We start from the raw sequence: 19,752 nt of genomic DNA, 5'->3' as shown, positions 1-19,752 counted from the left end.
GATGGATGGATGAGAGCTGGGCTGGTGAGGGCATGCGTGCTCGCAGAGGCCAGGGGCCACCCCTCAATTCCCTTTCTATTCTGTGATGACATTCCACATTTTTTTTGTTTTTTGTTTTTTATTTTTTGTTTTGTTAGTCACCATACAGTACATCCTTAGTTTTTGATGTAATGTTCCATGATTCATTGTTTGCATATAACACCCAGTGCTCCATGCAATATGTGCCCTCCTTACTACCCTTCACCAGCCTATCCCAGTCCCCCACCCCCTTCCTCTCTGAAACATTCCACATTTGTGTTTTTAAACTTGAGTGTCCTGGGGCAAAGCCCCACCTCAGCCTTAGCTACAGGTTTGAAAATTTGTCAGCTTTGAGCAGTTGTGGGAAAGGCCAATAATTGTTTCATCTCTTAATTCAGGTTTTTAAACATTCCTTTTTGGGGTAGGTCTTTAACGTAAAGGTTAAGAGGATTTTGTTTGATGGTACTTTGCTGCACCCCCAGCCCCCACCCCGTGTCCCAGCTCGCAGGGCAGGTCTGTTTTGCCCAGAGTAGGAGTGCGGCCCTTCAGTGAGCAGCGGGGGAAGGCTGACTGCTTTAATTGTCCCGTGTTGTGAGACTGCCGCTCTTCTCTTTCAGGTACAGATATTTGGCAGCTTTAGTACAGGCCTCTATCTCCCAACCAGGTGAGTACCAGATCCATACCACTCGGGTTAGTGCTGACGTCTGTTTACTCGGGTGGGCGGAGTCTGCGTGCATGTTAAGGGCTGTAAGTAGGTTTCTCAGGCTAGAAATGTAAGCTAGAGGAAAAGACTGGAGTACAGAGGAAAAATGGCAGGAAACAAAATTTAATTTAGGGTCACGATAATTGGTTGTATTTTTCTTCTTGCACTTCATTTGGTGTGTTACAAAAACGCTGGACACCAGAAGTGTAAAGACCAGCGGGAGGGTAATGGGAAGAAAATGTAGTGGAAAATATTCTGAAAGTTTTGGATTTTTTTTTTTTGAAAATTGATCTTCTGTTTTAATGAAGATTCAAGCAAAATTCTATTTAAGCAGTATTTTGTAAGTATTTTGTATTTTTTAATTGAAAAACATCCAACCAGTTTATATCCTAAAATTGTTCTTCAGTGTTTCCTCATCAAGAACTAACTCAATATCCAGATCAGTTTTATGTGCATCGCTTCCTTAACTTACTCTCTCCATGCGCTTGGGTGCCTAGGCGGTTAAGTGTCTGCCTTTGGCCCAGGTCATGATCCCCAAATCCTGGGATTGAGCCCCACGTAAGGCTTCCTGCTGAGCAGGGAGCCTGCTTCTCCCTCTGCCCCCTGTTCATGCTCTCTCTCTCGCCATTTCTCTCTCTCAAATAAATAAAAAATAAATAAAATCTTAAAAAAAAAAAAGAGCTTACTCTCTCCTAACCCACTGTTAACATTTAGACACTGAAGAGGCTGTCATCTCAGGATTTGGGGTTGGCTTTGGGAGGGCCAGTAGGAACTGACCAGATTCCAGGTGCCCAGGAAGCCCAGGTCAGCAAGAGCGATGCAGTGTCAACCGCACAGGAGGAAGAGCTGGGAAGCTTCAGAGGGGCAGGCGTTTTCATTTCCACCTCCTCGATTCCCTGGGGATGCTGGGAAACTCGGCCCCTTGGCTCTCCATCCTTGTGTTAGAGCAGTTCATAAAGTGCGTCAGAGGGATGTGCTTCCTGGGGCGGGGGGGCTGGAAGGAGGTGGGCGTGTGCACGCTGTGGCACCGGTCCACCCCAGATGCGTGTGTTCCTGGAGAGTGACGTGAGCCAGGGCTTCACACTCACTTACTCTTCTGTCCAGTGACATCGACTTGGTGGTCTTTGGAAAGTGGGAGCGCCCGCCTCTGCAGCTGTTGGAGCAAGCTCTGCGGAAGCACAATGTGGCCGAGCCGTGCTCCATCAAAGTCCTTGACAAAGCGACAGTAAGTGTGGGGCCCGGCCTGCAGCCCGGAGGCTTTCACACACCTGCCGGGCCGTTGAGATTCACCTGCGTCTTTAGCTTATCTTGACAGCAGACACGGCTTACATTTTGGAAGACTTCCTTTCCTGATAGGAATGTACTTGTGTTTATTTAGAGTATTAGGATTACCAGCCGAGAACATATTTCAGGACGATCCGAACTACTACAGGTTGTGAGAGCATCGCACTGCCCTTGGCACTAAAATACGTGGTCGGTTAACTTTTGTGAGGACATGTAGGAGAAGGACGCGTGCAGGTGCTGCCTGTTTGCGCACACGGAGTTGGATGACGAAAGCGTTCCATCTGCACAGAAAGTGATTACTGTTTGGCAAGTTATAGTTAAGAAACAAAGCTTGCCTGTTTCTTTCATTCAAAATTGTATGCATATCAAAACCTTTGATCTTGGGCAGATGTTGGAAGATGAGGGAGCTTTGATGTGCGCTCCTCGAGGTTTACCTGAGGCCAAGATTAGAGACGGGAGAACTGAAGTCACTTGCCTGGTGTGTGGTAATGATTAGAGCCCCCGAGCCCTGTGCTCTTGGGACTCTGCCATTTGTCCCCCAGTGCTGGCTCCTCAATGAGAACGAGGCGGTGGCGGTCTCTGACCAGGTAACCTGGATTAGATGTAGAGAGGAGCTGAGGAGGCCCGGCCTGGTTGTCTGGGCTTCAGAGCATTCTGGAGGACAGATAGTGTCAAGCAGGTGTTGTGTAATTGCTGTTGCACACCGTCTCCTCTGCTGCTAGGGTGCAGCGTAGACTTAAGGGGACTGGAGCCACACTGGTCCCCGGCTGTTCCTTTCTCTTATCACGCGCTCTTGTCAGGCAGCCTCATGTGCCGGCCTCACCGTCCTCTCATGCGGGGCTCCAGAGCCCAACGTGGGGGCTGGGCTTAAGGGGAAAGCTTGTGTGTATTGAATAGCTCTCAAAAAATAAGTGTTGTGGTGCTGTTACTCATCGTTAGGGTCTCGGGTTCAACCTGTGAGTGTATAGGAGTGTGTGTGTGTGGAGGGGGGCAGGCAAGCGCCAGGACTGGTTTCAGGAGAGCATCCGTGAGTGTAGAGGAAGGCACTCCGTAGCCGTGCCCAGCGCGATGGGAGCCGGGGGGCTTCACGAGGGAGGCGGTGTGTGGTGGAGGCAGGGGCTCCTTCTGAAACAGTTTGTGGTGAATTCTTTGGGAAAGCCTTTTGTTTTTCTACCTTCGTGGACCACACTGGCTGTGGCTCACTGTGCCTGGTGGTCCTGGCCATCTTAGTGATCTCCAGGAGTCGCCGTCACCCCCCGCTGCCCATCCCTATCACGTGTGTGTCCTTGGCAGTTTGCCTCCAGATCAGGTGTGCTCCCTGGGTTCTGTGAGGTGTCCTAACCCTTTAATTAGACCTCACCTGTGTTAGTCAGGGGACAGCCATTGCCATTCTTAGAGGCCAAAGGAAACAAAGTCTTGCCTTTTGTTCCTTGAAGAACACAATTTTGTGTGGGGGGTAGGAAGGAGCGTGGTCTGTGTGGCTGCCGGCTCAGCTGCGATGAGGCCGGTTTTGAGCACCTGTGGTGGTCTTTTTTGGTGAGAATGTTTCCAAAGTAGCTGCTGCTTCTCTGGCTTTACAGGGAAGTGGTTTTCTGGTTAGGTTTGGCTTCCTAGGTTAAAATGTCTTAGTGAAAACCCAAAGTAGAATTGTTTGGAGAAACAACATCAGCACGAAACAGAATTGAAAAACTGGCTTTGAAGTTACTCTGAGTGTTTTCAGAAATTCTTAAAAATATAATTTGGGGACCTGCAGCCCCTCTCCATCATCAGGCGCCCCTGGGGGACAGGGACTTAGCCAACTCCTCCTGGGGCCAGGGCCTGCCCACAGCTAGTGGTTGATGCTGCGTCAGGCCGGGTGGAGGTGAGCACTAGCTGTTTTCGGGGGCGGGGGACAGGAGGGTCTCGGTTCCAGGGACAAGGATGTCGACAGCTGGCAAAAATCCCTTTTTTTTCCTCATTTTTTAAAGTGTGGGGTTCATATCTCTCAGCCCTTTTGTGGGTTAGGGAAAACACCTCTTGTACAACATAGTAAACATCTTGATGCCAGACTGCAGTGAATGTTGGCCATTAAGACATAGTTTTTTCAATTAAATCTTTGCAGGTACCGATAATAAAACTCACAGACCAGGAGACGGAAGTTAAAGTCGACATCAGCTTTAACATGGAGACTGGGGTCCGGGCAGCCGAGCTCATCAAGAATTACATGAAGGTGCTGTCATCAGCAAGTTAGCGTTGTCAAAATTGGGGACCTGTTATGTTGGGCGTCTATGGAACTTTAAACTGAATGATAGTTTTCAATGATAAAGACTGTACAGTTGAATTATTTATTCTACAGTATTATTCTAGAGATACTTTGAAATGATAGAGCTGTTTTGTAGATTTACTTTCCTGGCTAACTATAAAGTTGAGTGTTATTTTAGAGCTTTGTGAAAATGTTATTTCTCACGATTACAAAATGACTGTCCCTAGAGCTCAGTGTGCCTGATTTGGGAGTCTAGTTTATTGGAAGTGGAATACATCATGATATAGTTTGCTTACTTTGGATCGTCTCAGTGCCTAACGATGGGATAGCAGACTTGTTCATTGAGCTGACCAGGTGTGTGGTGTAGTTAAACAGATGGTCTTTCCCTCCTATTTTAGGGAAAAGGGGTGAAATCCTTTACAGAGGCAACCCCAGCACCGTAATCTGGATACTGCCTCTTCCCACAGATTCAAGGACCTCGTTCCTTCAGTTTTTCCCTTAACTCTGCAGCAGCAGGCTTGTCTGCCTTAACTGTTTGCCTTAACTTCTATGCCCAGCAGAACATGAAAACAGCAGAAGCTTCACTGTCCCGCTCCCCTTCTCCAGCCTCTCTCCATTTCCTTGTTACTGTCACCCTGCTCTCCGTGTTCTGCTCTTGTCTTCCTGCCTGATGAGCTGCCCCCCCCAACTCCTCCTCTTGTGGGGGCTTCTGGGCGTAGGAGTTTTGCCTTCCTGGCTCACGGCCTCATCCCCTCCTCTCCTTCCTGCCCCAGCCTGCATCTGTCATGGAACAAGCTAGGCCATGGGAAATAATTTGAAGGAATACACTCATTCATTGTCCCTGAGCTCTTCTTTGTTGGAGGAGCTCCTCCAACCTCATTTCTGCTGAACCATGACCTGGGATGTGGTTCCCAGTGGGGGTCTTAGCAAGCCCCTCACATAATTCTCAGGCCCCTAAAAATGGAGGATGATTGGCCTAGAGCCTTCCAAGTGGCAAGAGGATTGAGTAAGCTTTTCTTTCCATTATGTGAAATTTGTTATGGGACAAATCTTTAAAGGTATATTAACTAATATTATATATATATATTTTTTTGAATTTACAGAAATATTCATTGCTGCCTTACTTGATTTTAGTATTGAAACAGTTCCTCCTGCAGAGGGACCTGAATGAAGTTTTTACAGGTGGAATAAGCTCATACAGCCTAATTTTAATGGCCATTAGCTTTCTACAGGTGAGTGTGCATTCTCTCTAGAGACTTATGTACGAGTACATTCTCCCCTGATGTTGTGAAGCCATTGCTTTGTGGATTCCAGCCGCCCTTGTTCTCCTTCCGCTCTTCTGCTTTGGTTTAGTAGAAATTGACTTCTGATTGTCACAGTAAAACTATTTTGATCAGTATTTCTTTCCTTTTTCTCCTTTATAGCTTATTTTGTAGTTGATTGAATGGTTCGAGGGAGGGCAGGCTATCCTGGTCCTATTCATCAGGTGTATGCCACTCTGAACTTGAGGACCCTGTCCATGTAGAGACTTTCATGCCTTGATGGACAATAAAAAGCTGGTTTTCTTGGTTACTGATTGTAATTTATGAAAAATTTGTCTCAGAAAAAAAATTGGGAACTGTATATGGTAAAAAAAAAGAAAAAAGAAAAAATTGCTGAGGAGAGAGTCTTTCTTCTCAGATTGACAAGACAAATATTTCGTCTTAAATTTTATGTCGCCCTTATTTTGGTGAGTAAAATGGAACAGTCTATCAATAGAAAGCCTACCTATACGTGTTAAATGCTGTGATGCTGATACTTATTTAGCATATAAAATAGTTTTATTTAACATATAAACTTATTTGTATGATGTTATTTATTTAACACATAAAATAGTTTCTGAGTTAATGGAAACATTACCCCATTAATGTTTTCTTGAATGAAGGATATTCTGTTCTTCACAGAATCTCTCCTGTCTATTCTAGCTGTTCTCCATGTTTATCGTTAATTTGTGATTGTTCTTAAGGTTTTATATCCAAAATTTGGCCATTTTTCTCATTATTACAGCTGATGGAAGTAGTGGTTATATCACCTTTCATTATTTTGACTTCCATGGCACATCTTTTGCCACAGATACTTGAAGAATAGTGAGAACGGAGTCCCACACCTGTTTTTTTACAGTTGAATCGCATTGCTTTGCCTTCCACATTTTCCTCTGTGATGCTACCCTTGGAGCCGTTCTTCCCTAGCTCTTGGACATTATTTTGAACTAAATACAGCCTGCTGCTCTTGACTTATTTCCTCATGTTTTTCCTGATTTGAACTATTTCAGTAGCCTTGTTATCATGCCTGCTACTTGTTTTTATGGTGCCGGGCACTGGGCTCAGCGCCTCCTGTCCCCTTTCCCGGTGGGGTCCCATGACCCCACAGAAGAAGGTTATAGGTAGAGTGGATGGCTGGCCACGCCCCTTGGCACCTTGCCCATCCTGTCTCAAAACTGTGCCTGTTGTGGCGTCTGAGTGCCTTTCTTGACTGAGGTAGGAGGGCCCAGCCTTGCACTGGCCAGCTCTCAGGTGTTTGACTTTAACTAGAAGAGAAGCAGGAAGGAAGGGAATAAGGTAAGGCAGAAATGAGAACGCTGCCCTTGTGCTGGCACTAATCTGTGTGACAAGCAGGGATGTAAATGTGGTGTAAATATTATGACACAGTACTGATCAACCTGCACACGGTAAAACCAGTCTTTCCACATTCCGGTGTTCTGTCGCATCGACACTGTTCAGTCTGGTACTGCCCTCTATGGGTTGTCTTTTGGAACAATGGGATTAAGGTTAGAATCTGTAACGTGACATTCACCATCTAGATGACTCCAAATTGTGCAGAATATGGTCTGCTTGTTGATCAGTTTTTGGTACCTTGTGATTAATCAGGTGTCTGTGTTAGTAGGAAGACCCTCTGTGGTTTATGAATTTCAGAAAATTATAAATATAATAAAAAATTCAGATTAGGTGGTTTTATTTCTTTTGACCACTATATTGACAAGGGCTCTGTTGGTGCCTGCGCCTGACGCCCGGAGTGTCCTCACGGAGTTGGTATCACTGATCGCTGTCCTTGGAGACACCACAAGGTAGCAGGCTTTGGTGTGTGGTCTTCTTTAGAAAATGACTTGAATCCAAATGGCGATCTATTGCTTTTACAGTTGCATCCGAGAATTGATGCCCGGAGAGCTGATGAAAACCTTGGAATGCTTCTTGTAGAATTTTTTGAACTCTACGGAAGAAATTTTAATTACTTGAAGACTGGTATTAGAATAAAAGAAGGAGGTGCCTATATCGCCAAAGAAGAGATCATGAAAGCCATGACCAGTGGGTATAGACCATCGATGCTGTGCATTGAGGACCCTCTGCTACCTGGTAAGGGTGCCTTGCTCCTCCCTGGCCCCGAGCCTGGGGACGTGGATGGTGCACGGCTTCAGGGAAGGGAGGTGCCCCTGCAGCCAAGGGTGACGACTCTGCTTCGATGCGGGTCCCCACTGTGCTGACAGTTAATGGGGACACCTTCAGAAGTCTGTCTTTAATGCCTTCTAATTCACTTCGCATAAAGTTGGAATGTGTTTACATTCTGTAATTAACCAAAACATGCAGAAAGTGAAAATTAAGGGAAAAATTTTTTTTTCTGATTAGGAAAGTGTTTGTTACGTACGTATTCATTATAAACCATTCACTTCCAAGCAGTATGTCACATAGAAAGCAAAGTATGCCACAGTTCCCTTCCATTCTGGTGTGTGTTTTTCCATTTTTTTTCCTACGCAGTTTTTAATATTTATTGCAGTCTTATTAAGTGGATCACGTAATACAGTTTTGCGACTTGTGTTTTTAATTAATGGCAAACCCCTTCCCTGTATGTGTAAGGTGTGTTCCATTGTAAGGATTGCTGCATTGACCATCCCGAGGTGGTATCTGGTTTCCCCAGTTTTATTCCCATGAGCATAGTGAAGGGTGCTTGTTCCCTCTTCCATTAGGGACAGTCTTTTTTAAAAGATTTTATTTATTTATTTATTTGACAGAGATAGAGACAGCCAGTGAGAGAGGGAACACAGCAGGGGGAGTGGGAGAGGAAGAAGCAGGCCCATAGCTGAGGAGCCTGATGTGGGACTCGATCCCATAACGCCGGGATCACGCCCTGAGCCGAAGGCAGACACTTAACCACTGTGCCACCCAGGCGCCCCCAGATTTTCATTTATTGATTCCACAAATGTTTATTGAGCATCTGTTAGGTGAGACACTGTTGTTACTGTTGGTGATAAAGTCAGTGACGGATAGGTGACAGAAAAGGTGGTGGAGAATGTCTGCTCCAGGTACATTGCTCCTCTTCCTGTTGGGCACGTTCACGTGCTTTGTCCATCTGTCTGCCGGGCTGTGTTCCTAGTGACTTTGTGAGATCCTGCCTCTTCTTCATTGTCACGCTGTACTTTTTTTCTCCCCAGTTTGTCCCTTGCATCTGTATTTGGTGTTTTTTGTTATTCAATTCCTATATATATTTTTTAATGTCCTCAAATTTAATGATTGTTTTTTTGTTTGTTTCGTTTCATGGCTGCTGGAGTGTGAAATTCACTTCTTAAAAAGACAGGAAACCTACTGACTGTTCTGTTGTTTACAAATGACAGGACTGATGCCATGTTTTTTCAGTACGGCTTTTCCCAGCAGCAGAGGAACATGTTTTCACATCTGTTTGTCTGTGTTCAATCAGTTAAATTGCAGGGATTTCCAACATCTTCAGTGTCTTTTTAAATGTACTTGAAAAATGAAAGCCCACGTTATCACTGGACTATATTATCAAATCTGGAAAAGAGAAAATTCCAATACTTAGAATGGTTCCTATAACATCCTGCTTACTTGAATTGTGAAGAATGAGTTAAACGTGAATTAAAATTCCAAACTGTGCTGTTATTAAAGTTCCTTGACTGGGGCTCACTTGGTGACTTCAGTGATGGCTTCATCTGATCTGCCACCCGTCTGGTCCTGAAAACCGGAGAGGGGAGACCTGGCACGTTCTACCCTGAAGGACTTGCTTCCTGCAGGTCCCATGGGTGCTGACCAAACTCGACGTGCCCAGGCTGGGTTCCCGCAGCAGCACGCTCTCGGTCAGCACGGCCGCGGTCTGATTGAGGCCGCTGCCTCGACTCTGTGGTGTGGGTGCCACTTGGGGAGTCACTGGACTTCTTCATGAATTATCAGTCTGTCTCTGTGAATGACATCTCATGGAGGTGGACCCAGATCTGAGGCCGCAGGTCAGGCACTTCTGCCCGTGACTGTCGCGACCATGGGTGCGGGTGGTGAGTTGTGTGTTCACAGATGCCTACTGCAGCTCTGCTGGTGTGGTCTGGGAGTGTGTCCGTGATGAGGGCCCGCTGCAGAAGAACTTATGTGAGAAGATAACACACGTCTGGATAAAGAGCCCCGTGTTTGCAGGGTCTTACAGCTGCCTTTCTGTTTCAGGAAACGATGTTGGCCGAAGTTCATACGGGGCCATGCAGGTGAAGCAGGTGTTTGACTATGCCTACATTGTTCTCAGTCACGCCGTGTCACCCCTCGCAAGGTCCTATCCCAACAGAGACTCTGAAAGGTAACGCAAGTCATGCGTCGCTATTCTGGGCTCACAGCCCCAGTGGCCTGGCAGCTCCTTGCCTCTGCCTCTGTGTGGTGGGCACTGCTGGCCTCTGTCATTGGCTTCCGTGAGGTTTATTAATGGGTATGCCGGCACATTCTGGTAGAACTTGAAATTATTGAAGAGGAAGGCCACATTTGGTTCATCCATGGCTGAGCACTGAAAATTTCTTATTTGGGGAGTTTCTTCAGGGTGTTTTATTTTGGGGAAGTGATTTCTGGCCTCTTCACCCTTTGGAACCAATGCTTTCTCTTCAGGCTGTCCTCAAAATGCACATGGTGAGTGCTGAGGGGGGGTGTGTGTGGGTCCACGGCCCCACCCTGCCTGTCCTCTGCAAACTCATCCCTCATTCTGCGTTTCAGCACACTTGTGCAGTATGCACATTTACTGGTAGTGAAAATCACTTATGGAGTGCTTGGGAGGTAGTTAGTGGGATTGGGGGATAGAGGGAAGCAGTTAGGGGGCAGTGGAAAGGAAGAAAGTGCAGTGCAGGGATTCTGAGGCCTGGCTCCGGTGCCAGTCGGCTTTCTATGGGTTCTGTGCCTCTGCCCGCTCACGGTGCTTTCCGGCAGGGCTTTGGGCCCGTGTGGGGTGCTTGGAATGTTGGCACTGTCTGCTTGTGTGAGTACTGGGTGGAGGCAGGGGTGCTCCTTTGCTTGGGCACTGGGTTGACACGGTCTTTTGTAGTAGCCAGCTGCGGGTTCAAGCACATCTATGTAAGTGAACCCACTCTCTCTATACTGTGATCTCAGAGCACATTCAGGCTTCGGCATCAGAAATCATAACACATTTCGTAAAATTATTTTAGTTTTCTTCCTCTGTCATCACTTGGCAAAGTGATGTGTTGTTAAAAATATGAAATAGCTGGTCAGAAGGGTCTGTGGGCTCTGTAGTCGTGCTGCAGCACGTTGGTTCCTGTGGTGTCCCTTTGCAGCACTCTGGGAAGAATCATCAAAGTGACTCAGGAAGTGATCGACTACCGGAGGTGGATCAAGGAGAAGTGGGGCGGCAAGGCCCCCCCGGCGCCCGAACTTGGTGAGAGCTCGTCCGGACACGTTACTCTTGAACTTCTGACGTCTTGATGCAGGAGTGTCTCTTTGTCCCTCAGGGCTAATTGTTTACACTAAGGAAACGCCAGGTTTTCTGTAAGAGTTTACAGCTGTGAGATTTAGGCCAGCGGGAATACAGTGCGTGCCACACACGGACCTTTAAAGTTTCTTCTAGTAATTGCATTAAAAATCTGAAAAGAAACAGGTGAAATTCCTTTTAATAATGTATTAAACAGTGTGGTATTCAGAATAGGAACATTTCATCATGGAATCAGTATAAAGAGTCGTGGAGAGCTTCCACCCCCGTGCTGGTACCGTGCCCTTGGACCCTGTGTGCACCTGCAGCGCACCCCGCCCCAGCCCCCTGGAAACGTGTGCTCTGCAACTGTTTACACATCCAAGTCGTTCTAGACATATTTGAAGATATAACTAAAATAAATAGAATTTTAAAAATTAAGTAAATTAAGTAAAATTAGAAATTAGTTTGTGACTCCCGTTAGCAGCGTGTCAGGGCTCGTGGCATCTGTGGCCGGAGGCTGTCTGGTGGGGTGTGCGCGTCTGTCCTCTTAGGAAGTGGCTCAGCTCGGCCGTGTTGCCCCCACAGACAACAGAAGTAAGATAAAAGAGCGAATAAGTGTGTGCGACGGGGACCAGCCCCAGCGCCGAGACCCGGAGTCCCCCTACAGCCAGCGCCTGACCCTGTCTCTGCCCAGCCCCCAGCTGCTCTCGTCCGGCTCGTCTGCCTCCTCTGTGTCTTCGCTTTCTGGGAGTGACATTGTAAGTGTGCCTGTGGGGGAACGTCGGCAGCGGGGTGTTTAACCTCCAGCAGCCCGGTGGCTTCTCTCCCTCCTGTGTGGTTCTGCAGCTGCCCCAGGACCGCGGTGAGGAGCACCCACCCCGCCGCGAGCCTCTCCCGGCCGTCGGGGACCCCGTCCTGCCACTCACTGCACAGCTGTAGCAGACTTCCTTGGAGAGCGTTTTAGACACTTGGGTGGGGTGAAACGTTTGAGTGAGGTGTCTGTCCCATGTTACCGGCACATTCTTCAGTTCTGAGAGGACTTGAAGGGAAGGCGGGTGTCTCGGGGTGCCTGTTTCGGAGCAGCAGATGGGCCACGCGCTCGTGGCCTTCTGGGGCTGCTCTCGGCACTCTCGAGCGCTGCCCGCCTCTACAGCCATCCCTGTGGTTTCTTCTCCTCAAAGGATTCTGACACGCCGCCCTGCACAACGCCCAGCGTTTACCAGTTCAGTCTGCAAGCACCGACGCCCCTGCTGGCCAGCTTACCCACCGCCTTGCCCATGCCGAGTGGCAAACCTCAGTCCGCTACTTCCAGAACGTTGGTCATGACAACTAACACTCAGGTACGCGGTGGGCTGGCACCCTTACCGGAGACCGGCCCCTGGGAACCACGTCTGAGCTGGTGTGGGCGCTCTAGGAGCGGCTGGTACTTTAGGGTTAGAAACAGGTCTTTGGTATCTTTGGAAGGTACATTGCGTCTTGTAGGACATCCTTGTCTTTTGTGGACGGAGAGAACGTAACTCCTGTCATTCTGTAAAAGATCGTGTCCTCGAGGCCCACCCTGTGCAGTGTTCGCAGCGAGAGGACTCCTGGCTCTCGAGCACTGAGGGGGCTCTAGACACGGTCCAGGTTGAGCATCTTTCTGAAAAGGACAGACGCCCAGCCTGAGACTGTGGTCCTGGGGCTGCGTCAGTGGGACTCTTATGCAACCCGCCCACCCCCTGGTGGGAAAGGACCACCGTCCCAGCTTCCTCTCAGACTCTCTGCGTTTACACTCTTGAGAAGTTCTAGTGTAAATGTTGACTTTCTCACAGTACTCATTAGGCAGTATTTGTAGGGCTTTTTCTATTCGAATATGTCCTCTTTTTTTTTTTTTAATTTAGACAATACTAGAAGCCTGAAAGATAATTTCAAAAATATTAAATTTGGTATCCACTTCATAGTTATACACAGTTGAACATGTATGTGTAAAAACCTGTTGCATTAATTCGCCTTTAAAGGAAGGTCCTGTCTGCAGTGCGATTGTAAGTTGAGCATAGAGAGACGTGGGCACATGGACACATCTGTGGTCTGGCTGTCTGCCTCGGGAGGGCGTTCTCCCCGGGCACGCCCCTGACACGCGGTGGCAGCAGCAGCAGGCAGAACAGCCCCACCAGAGACTTGTGGGAATTGCATGAGGGCGCAACGCTGAGGCTCTTGGCTGCGTTATGAAAATAAATTCTGTCACAGATAACATCCGGGCGTTGTGGCCGTGGTGTCCCCAAATCATTCATGGGTTCTAACCTCACTCGGGGGCTCAGGTCCCCCGAGAGCCAGTGTGGCCGCCGTGTAGTGGTCCAGCTGATGCTGTGTGCGTGGTTCTGGCAAAGTCCAGGAAAGTTCCGGGGACAGGTCGCAGGCTGCTGCTGGTGCCCTCGTCTCACTTGTCACTTGCTAATAGCTGGTGAGGCTAAAGCTAAGATCGTTCACATTTTAAGGCAAGGCTCAAGGCCCACTTTCTCATTTTATTTCTAAACTGCAAACCTGACTTCTAGTCGAGCAACTCAGTAAGCCCCCGCTGTACACGTCACGGGCGCTCCCTCCCAGGAAGCTCACGGACTGACGAAGAGCCCCGCTCGAGATGAAGTGGGCCCTGAGAGCCGGGGATGTGAGCCTGGCAGACCCAGGCACGGGCTCTTCCCGGTGACGCAGGCTCCCGGAGGAGCGGAGCCGCTACTGAGGCGATGGCCTGTGTGCGCTCCAGCCCCCGGTGGGGACCTTTGGTAAAGCATAAGGAAGGCTCACTGTGTGTGCTCTGAGCCCCCCCTGGAGCACCATCTGGGAGACCCCAGCTCCTGTTCCATCCACTGCTCTTGGAGGCGGGGGCCGCGGTTAGTCTCCAGAGGGGCAGATGCATTAGGGTTCCTAGATGTGAGCAGTGCAGTTCTCGGGATCTGAGAGACGTTCGTGCCGGCACCCCTGTGCCAGTGGGCACCGTCATGTACAAACACAAGTAGTCCTGGGACCAGAGGGCAGGGGGAACAGGGAGGGGCCAGCCTTCCCGGCACCCCTCCGTGGGCTGGCATCCCTCCACAGGCCATCGCTTGACCAGCCTCGGGCCTCCCATCCTGGGCTGGGGGAGGGCTATGCTTCCTCTCTTCCCAGAGATCGAGGGACAGGTGTTACTTTGAGGACTGATTCACTGAATTGTTACTTGGTCTTCAGTGAATAATGAGACTTTACAATTTGGGTTCTGAGGCATGCTTTCTGTTGTAGCTGCTGTTTCAGAATATAGACTATTTCTGATGCAAAACAAATCCTGTTAGGTTACAGTAAAACGCAAACTACGTGAATGAACCTATTTGCAAATGCTGTTCCAAAGCAGCGTTCTCCCTTCTCCGGCTCAGCACGAGAACCGTTGACCTCTGTCGGCCTGGTGCCTCATGGATGTCTCTGGTCCTTCTGTTCCTAGACCAGGTTTACGATACCTCCACCGACCCTGGGGGTGGCCCCCGTCCCTTGCAGACAAGTTGGCGTTGAAGGAACTCCAGCATTGAAAGCTGTTCATCACATGTCTTCCCCGGCCATCCCGTCCGCATCTCCCAACCCGCTCTCAAGCCCTCACCTGTATCACAAGGTAGGCCTCCCCGCTGGCCCAGGCCCTGGGGCCCACCGCCCAGGGTTTCCTGCTCGCTCCATCAGAGACAGGGTTTCACAGAGATGTTTAAAACGGAATTTGTGTTCTCATCATTCAACTTCATGTTTGCTTTTCTTTGTGATGAACAAAACTTTCAAAGTGTTATTTTCAACTATGATATAGTTCAAGCATCTGTCTTCATTCTTCCGTTGAGCTTGTTAGCATAAAACTGAAGTTGGAAATAAGGTTCAAAGCGAAGAGTACTTTGTGTTCCCATTTATCTTTTGGATTAATTTATATGCTAAATATTTTGGTTTTCAGGAAGCAGGTGATATGATCACGAAAAGATGCTGGTGTGCCCCAGGGCAGAGGGGGCCCTGCATGGGGTTTGCTCTCTCAGTTCCAGTGGGGTCCCTGTGAATGCGTTTGTTCAGTGCCCCTGTGGCTTCTCTGCATCCATTTTCTGCACATGAGAAATTGTTCTGTGGTAGAAAAACAGGTCATTATTCATTTCCTGTGCCCTTGAAGGGCCGGAATGTTTCCGAGAGCTGTGACGGACATCTCCCTGTAGGAGTCAAGGTGCAGTGTCTGAAGGCAAATGTTTTCCCTTGTGCTTTGACGATATTGGGGACACTCACCTCCATGACTCCAGTCAGTTCCTCTGTTGCTTATCTGATCATATTTTGTGCGTCTCACACCAGCCTGCTGGAAATACTTGGGGGCGGGGGCAGGGACGTGATGGCTTCCCCCAGGGCAAAGCGCCTTTGGTAATTGCATTTTCGCTTTCCGTCTCAACCCCTTCTGCTGCTGCTTTGCTGTGCACCCTTCCTGAAAGCGGCTGTGTTTTCTCCTGGTCTGCTTCTCTTGGGGCTGCGGGCCGAGGAGCAGCCCGAGCTGCCCCGGTGCATACAGCGTCCCACCCCCGGGAGCTCGGGCACCAGCCTGCTGGACATGGAACTCCTGCGTGTGTCTGCAGAATGTCAGAGCTGAAGTGGGGGAAAGAAAACGAGGGCTCTGTGGACACACAGGACCAGTTAGAAGTGTGATGCTAATGGCTTCGGATGTGAATGTGTGTGTGTGCTCTGATCTGGGTGGGTCACTGAGTGGGCACGGAACTTTTTGTCTACCAGGTAGTGGTCACTGTGACATGTAAGTATGGCTCTCTCTCCGCTCCTTCCTACTTCCTGTCATGTGGACACTGCACGTGAGCAGGGACAGGACTACCACATGGCAGTCACCTGAAGCCTTTGTGTGCTTTGCGTGCCCTTCACTGCCCACGGGCCTGGTCTCCGGGGCAGGAGGGGGGATGCAGCTTGGGGACGCGGAGGCTCGCTGCTCCTGACCGGGCCCCACGGCAGCAGTGTCTGGGGTCTCCAGGGCAGCCTCCCACGTTGCCGTCCCTCTCTGTCTCTCCAGCAGCACAGCGGCATGAAGCTGTCCATGAAAGGCTCCCACAACCACAGCCAGGGTGGCACGTACAGCTCTGTGGGCAGTGGAGGCGTGCGGCCCCCCGTGGGCAACCGGGGACACCACCAGTACAACCGCACCGGCTGGAGGAGGAAAAAACACACACACACGAGGGACAGCCTGCCCGTCAGTCTGAGCAGATAATAGCCCCGATGGCGCATCCTGGCCCCCCGCTCTTCCACAGACTCGTGCCGGGCGGCCTTGGAGCCCAGCCGGGAACTGAGACCAGCATCCAGCACGTCGGCCCGGGCCCCTCGGACCGCCCGCCGCTGATCACTCTGCATGTTCCTTGTGTGGTGGTCACGTCCATCTTAAAGAACAGCCCCTTGTGCTCATCTGTGAAGCCTTATTAAATCTGGACGCTGTGTCTGCCTTCCCGGGATTCTTCTCTCCGGTGCCGGAGTGGGTCTGGACCGGGAACTGCAGGGACAGGACGCAGGCCTCGGGTTTCTCGGCAGCCAGTCTGGGTCCTTTGCGGTTGGGGTGTTTTCATGGCACGTCCGCCAGAGCAGCAGAGCTCAGCCCCCGTTCTCGTTCCTTCCCCAGCGGGTAGGGTTGGGAGGTCGCCATTGTGTCACTGCCCTCACGTTTTGTTTCAAATTTCAGAACTGTTTTTCTATGTAAATATTGAAAACTTATGATTTGTGCAATAACTCAGATATTTTTATTTAATTCATATTTTCACATAAGTTATATTTAAGGGAGGAGGTTTTTTAAACAAGCTTAGGTCCTTTCCCGAGTCACATTTTCTAAGTTGGGTTCATCGTGTCGGCTGGTTGTCTGAGGAGCTCCGCTACCAACACCGTGAGTGACGGGCTCGGGGTTTATTTTTGTGTTTTTCTTTTGGTCAGACACGAGGCCTCTCCGTTCGTGGCCCTGCAGGGACGCGGCTCCCGAGCCTTCTGACCAGCTGCCGCCGGCCCTGCGTCCGGCCTGTTTTCTCGCTCTGACCGCAGAGCTGTAACGTTTTGGTTTTTTGGTTCTTTTAAAGTAGACAACAAATCCAGCATTTAAAGTGCCAGAAGTATAACTTTGTAAGGGGAGAGAGGGTGGTCACATTATCAAATCCTTAAAAAAAAAAAAAAAAAGTGAACTTTGAAGTGCTTGGGTCTGCTTAGTCACACGCCTGTAAGGATGGGGCCGGTGAATATCAGGACGGACGAGGGTACCCAGTTTTAGGAATGTGGAGAAAGGGATTATGTTTGATTCCATTGAGGAATCTGTAGCAGTATGCATTCGTTCTGTTAAGAGCAAATCTACGAGAAGTACTTCGCTGCTCAGTGCACCGTAGGGAGGACTTGTACCACCGCGGAGAACACAGCCCGGGGCTGGGCCGGGAGCAGCCGGCACCCGACTTGAGAAGCATACAGGGATACTATGCAAGCGTAGTCTGCCATGACAACCACTGTCTTTGTTACGTTTTTTTGAACAAGAATATATCCATCCGGCCTAACCCTGAGTTTTCGGAGCACCACAGTTGTCCCAGATGCTAGTTGCTCTCCTAGGTCATCTGACCTCCCGTTTTTAAAATGGGGGTTCTGGCCCTGCGAACACTACAGGTAGGTTGGTCTTTAATGTCCGCTAGTGGAGAATGTCGCATCGAGAGACTGAACTACCATGACACTGATGGACGTGCAGAGCGGGGAGCTCTGGAGTGCGGCCTGGGGGTGGGGTCTCGGCCAGGACGGCTCCCCAGTGTCGGCGGCCAGCCTCTGCCCCGGGACCGGCCCCGGCACTGCCGATGGCTGCCGGCTGCGGCGGCGGCTTCTCCAGGGGGCCTTCCAGAAGAGAGTAGCACACGTTGTCTGCAGTTCTTGACGATCGAAAGTTACCAGAAATATTTAAAGATATTTAAATTGTGAATCTGTTGATAAAGAAATATTTATAAAAACTGATACGTAAGCCTGTACTAATCTCCACACATTAGCAATACTGACTGTCACCCTACATTAAGGAACCACTGCGGGGCGCGGGTCCCGTGGGGTGTGCATTTTAAAGCTCGATTCACAGACACAGGCGCCATGCTCCATCCCCGTCATGGTGAACCGAATGAATTGGCCCGGCTACCACTGTGGTCACGCCCTACAGATAGAACAAAACGATATCATGTTTAGATTTTTTTTGTGTGTGGACAATAAAGCTAGAAGCTAAAATTGACATATTTTTATGTAAAGTTTTTCTATTCTTTGATTTTTAATAAACTTTGGAAACCAGGTTGTGTTTGTGGAGTGTGTGCTTTCAAGAGGAAGGCAGCGTCTACCATTTCATATTCTTGAACTTTCTAAATAGAGCAGTGAAAAATTACATTATCATTGGTTTGGGAAATTCAGAATCTGGTGGTGGTTCCGGGCTGTGCGCAGAATGGCAGCTGAAGCCTGGTGTTTGCTCACGTTCTGTGGCAGGAGGGAGGCACTCACACCGTTGACATGACACTATCCATGTGTTGCTTCTGACAAGCCAGGTGTGTGATACTGTGGCACCAGTGAGACTTCCCAGGGAAACTGTTCTCCTACATCTCCCTCAGGTCAAATTAGATCACTTAAAAGTAACACTTTTTTTTTTTTAAATTTGAGAGAGACAGGGAGAAAGCAGGGGGAGAGGGAGAGGGAGAAGCAGACTCCTAGCTGAGCAGGGAACCTGACACGGGGCTCGATCCCTGGACCCTGAGATCATGACTCAAGCCAAAGGCAGATGCTTCACTGACTGAGTCACCCAGGCGCCCCTAAAAATAACACATTTTAAACAGCCAAACAATCAAAATATAGCTTAAAATGTAACACATTTAGAATGACGACCCTCATTCATCCGCTTGTTCCACAAGGGTTTCCAGAGTGCTCTAGGCAGGTGCTGCCGCAAGGACACAGCACCTACATTCCGACAAGGCTGCAGAGGACCCCAGGAAGCCACTATTGTGCCTGATGTCAGTGCTGTGAACAGTGGCTGGAGGCAGAGTGACGGGTGTGTCCATGGATAGGACCACTGGAAAGGCCTTGAGCTGGGACCAAGCGGCCCGAGGGAGCTGGCAGGTGGCACAGCAAGGAGGCCTGATGGCCAGGAGCAGGTGCCGAGGCAGAGGCTAGAGGGAGGGGAGCCATAACAGGAAGCAGGAGGGTTTCTACGTCCCTCTGCCACTCATTGGAGAACAGGCTGGAGGCAGGTGTTGAAGTGGTCCAGGTGAGCAATGACCGCCACGGGAGGGCCCCCGGGCAGGTGGGATGGGGCTGGCAAGGCCACACTGATGGACTGGGGAGGGGGGATGGGCAGTGGCTCCGACCTCCCTGTGGGTTGCTGCCCACGGCTCTGAGCGGCACCACCTGCAGGGGCCCCAGGCCGCTAGTAGGAGCGCATTGAGTAGGTGAGTCACACCTGTGAGCTGGGAGCCCCAGGGTGGGGGAGACCCCCCCCCACCGCTGGCTCAGGGCAGGCGAGAGGAGACTGTGTTTCCCGGGGTCTCCCTGGGCAGGGAGGAGGTGCCCACGGCCGCTCACAGCTCACACCGTGCTACTCAGCTCTGGGTTGATCACCTGCAGGTCACCACGCTGACCCCCATCCACAGGAAGTCCTAGGGTTCCGAATTCGCTCCCTTGTGGCTGGGTCTCCGTGACTTCCTCTTGGAGTTGCTGCAGGTCGTGCCCCATCTCTGTCCCTGTCCGACGTACCTGCGGTTCCTGAGCACAGCGTGTGTGGCCTGGGCTCCCAGGAGCAGGTGCACAC

At 49.9% G+C, this 19,752-nt stretch overlaps 1 protein-coding gene across 2 annotated transcripts in view; it reads left to right on the top strand.

The window, feature by feature from the left end:
* The window catches only part of TENT4A (terminal nucleotidyltransferase 4A), a 45,954-nt gene extending 27,702 nt beyond the window's left edge, over nucleotides 1-18,252 (top strand). The window contains exons 3-13 of one of the 2 annotated variants that reach the window (XM_019803987.2): nucleotides 636-682; nucleotides 1,826-1,946; nucleotides 4,107-4,214; nucleotides 5,351-5,479; nucleotides 7,423-7,636; nucleotides 9,722-9,848; nucleotides 10,825-10,925; nucleotides 11,544-11,716; nucleotides 12,140-12,298; nucleotides 14,407-14,571; nucleotides 15,991-18,252. In XM_019803987.2, the coding sequence (XP_019659546.1) occupies nucleotides 636-682; nucleotides 1,826-1,946; nucleotides 4,107-4,214; nucleotides 5,351-5,479; nucleotides 7,423-7,636; nucleotides 9,722-9,848; nucleotides 10,825-10,925; nucleotides 11,544-11,716; nucleotides 12,140-12,298; nucleotides 14,407-14,571; nucleotides 15,991-16,182 (1,536 nt within the window). In that variant the 3' untranslated portion in view covers nucleotides 16,183-18,252. Of the gene's footprint in view, nucleotides 1-635; nucleotides 683-1,825; nucleotides 1,947-4,106; nucleotides 4,215-5,350; nucleotides 5,480-7,422; nucleotides 7,637-9,721; nucleotides 9,849-10,824; nucleotides 10,926-11,543; nucleotides 11,717-12,139; nucleotides 12,299-14,406; nucleotides 14,572-15,987 lie in introns of both variants that reach the window. The other variant, XM_011230093.3, reaches the window with a different exon arrangement.
* The last annotated feature ends 1,500 nt before the right edge of the window (nucleotides 18,253-19,752 follow it).

This window comes from Ailuropoda melanoleuca, chromosome 3 (genome assembly GCF_002007445.2).
Source record: "Ailuropoda melanoleuca isolate Jingjing chromosome 3, ASM200744v2, whole genome shotgun sequence".
Classification (NCBI taxonomy): Eukaryota; Metazoa; Chordata; class Mammalia; order Carnivora; family Ursidae; genus Ailuropoda; species Ailuropoda melanoleuca.
This window is presented reverse-complemented; position numbering and strand designations above follow the sequence as displayed.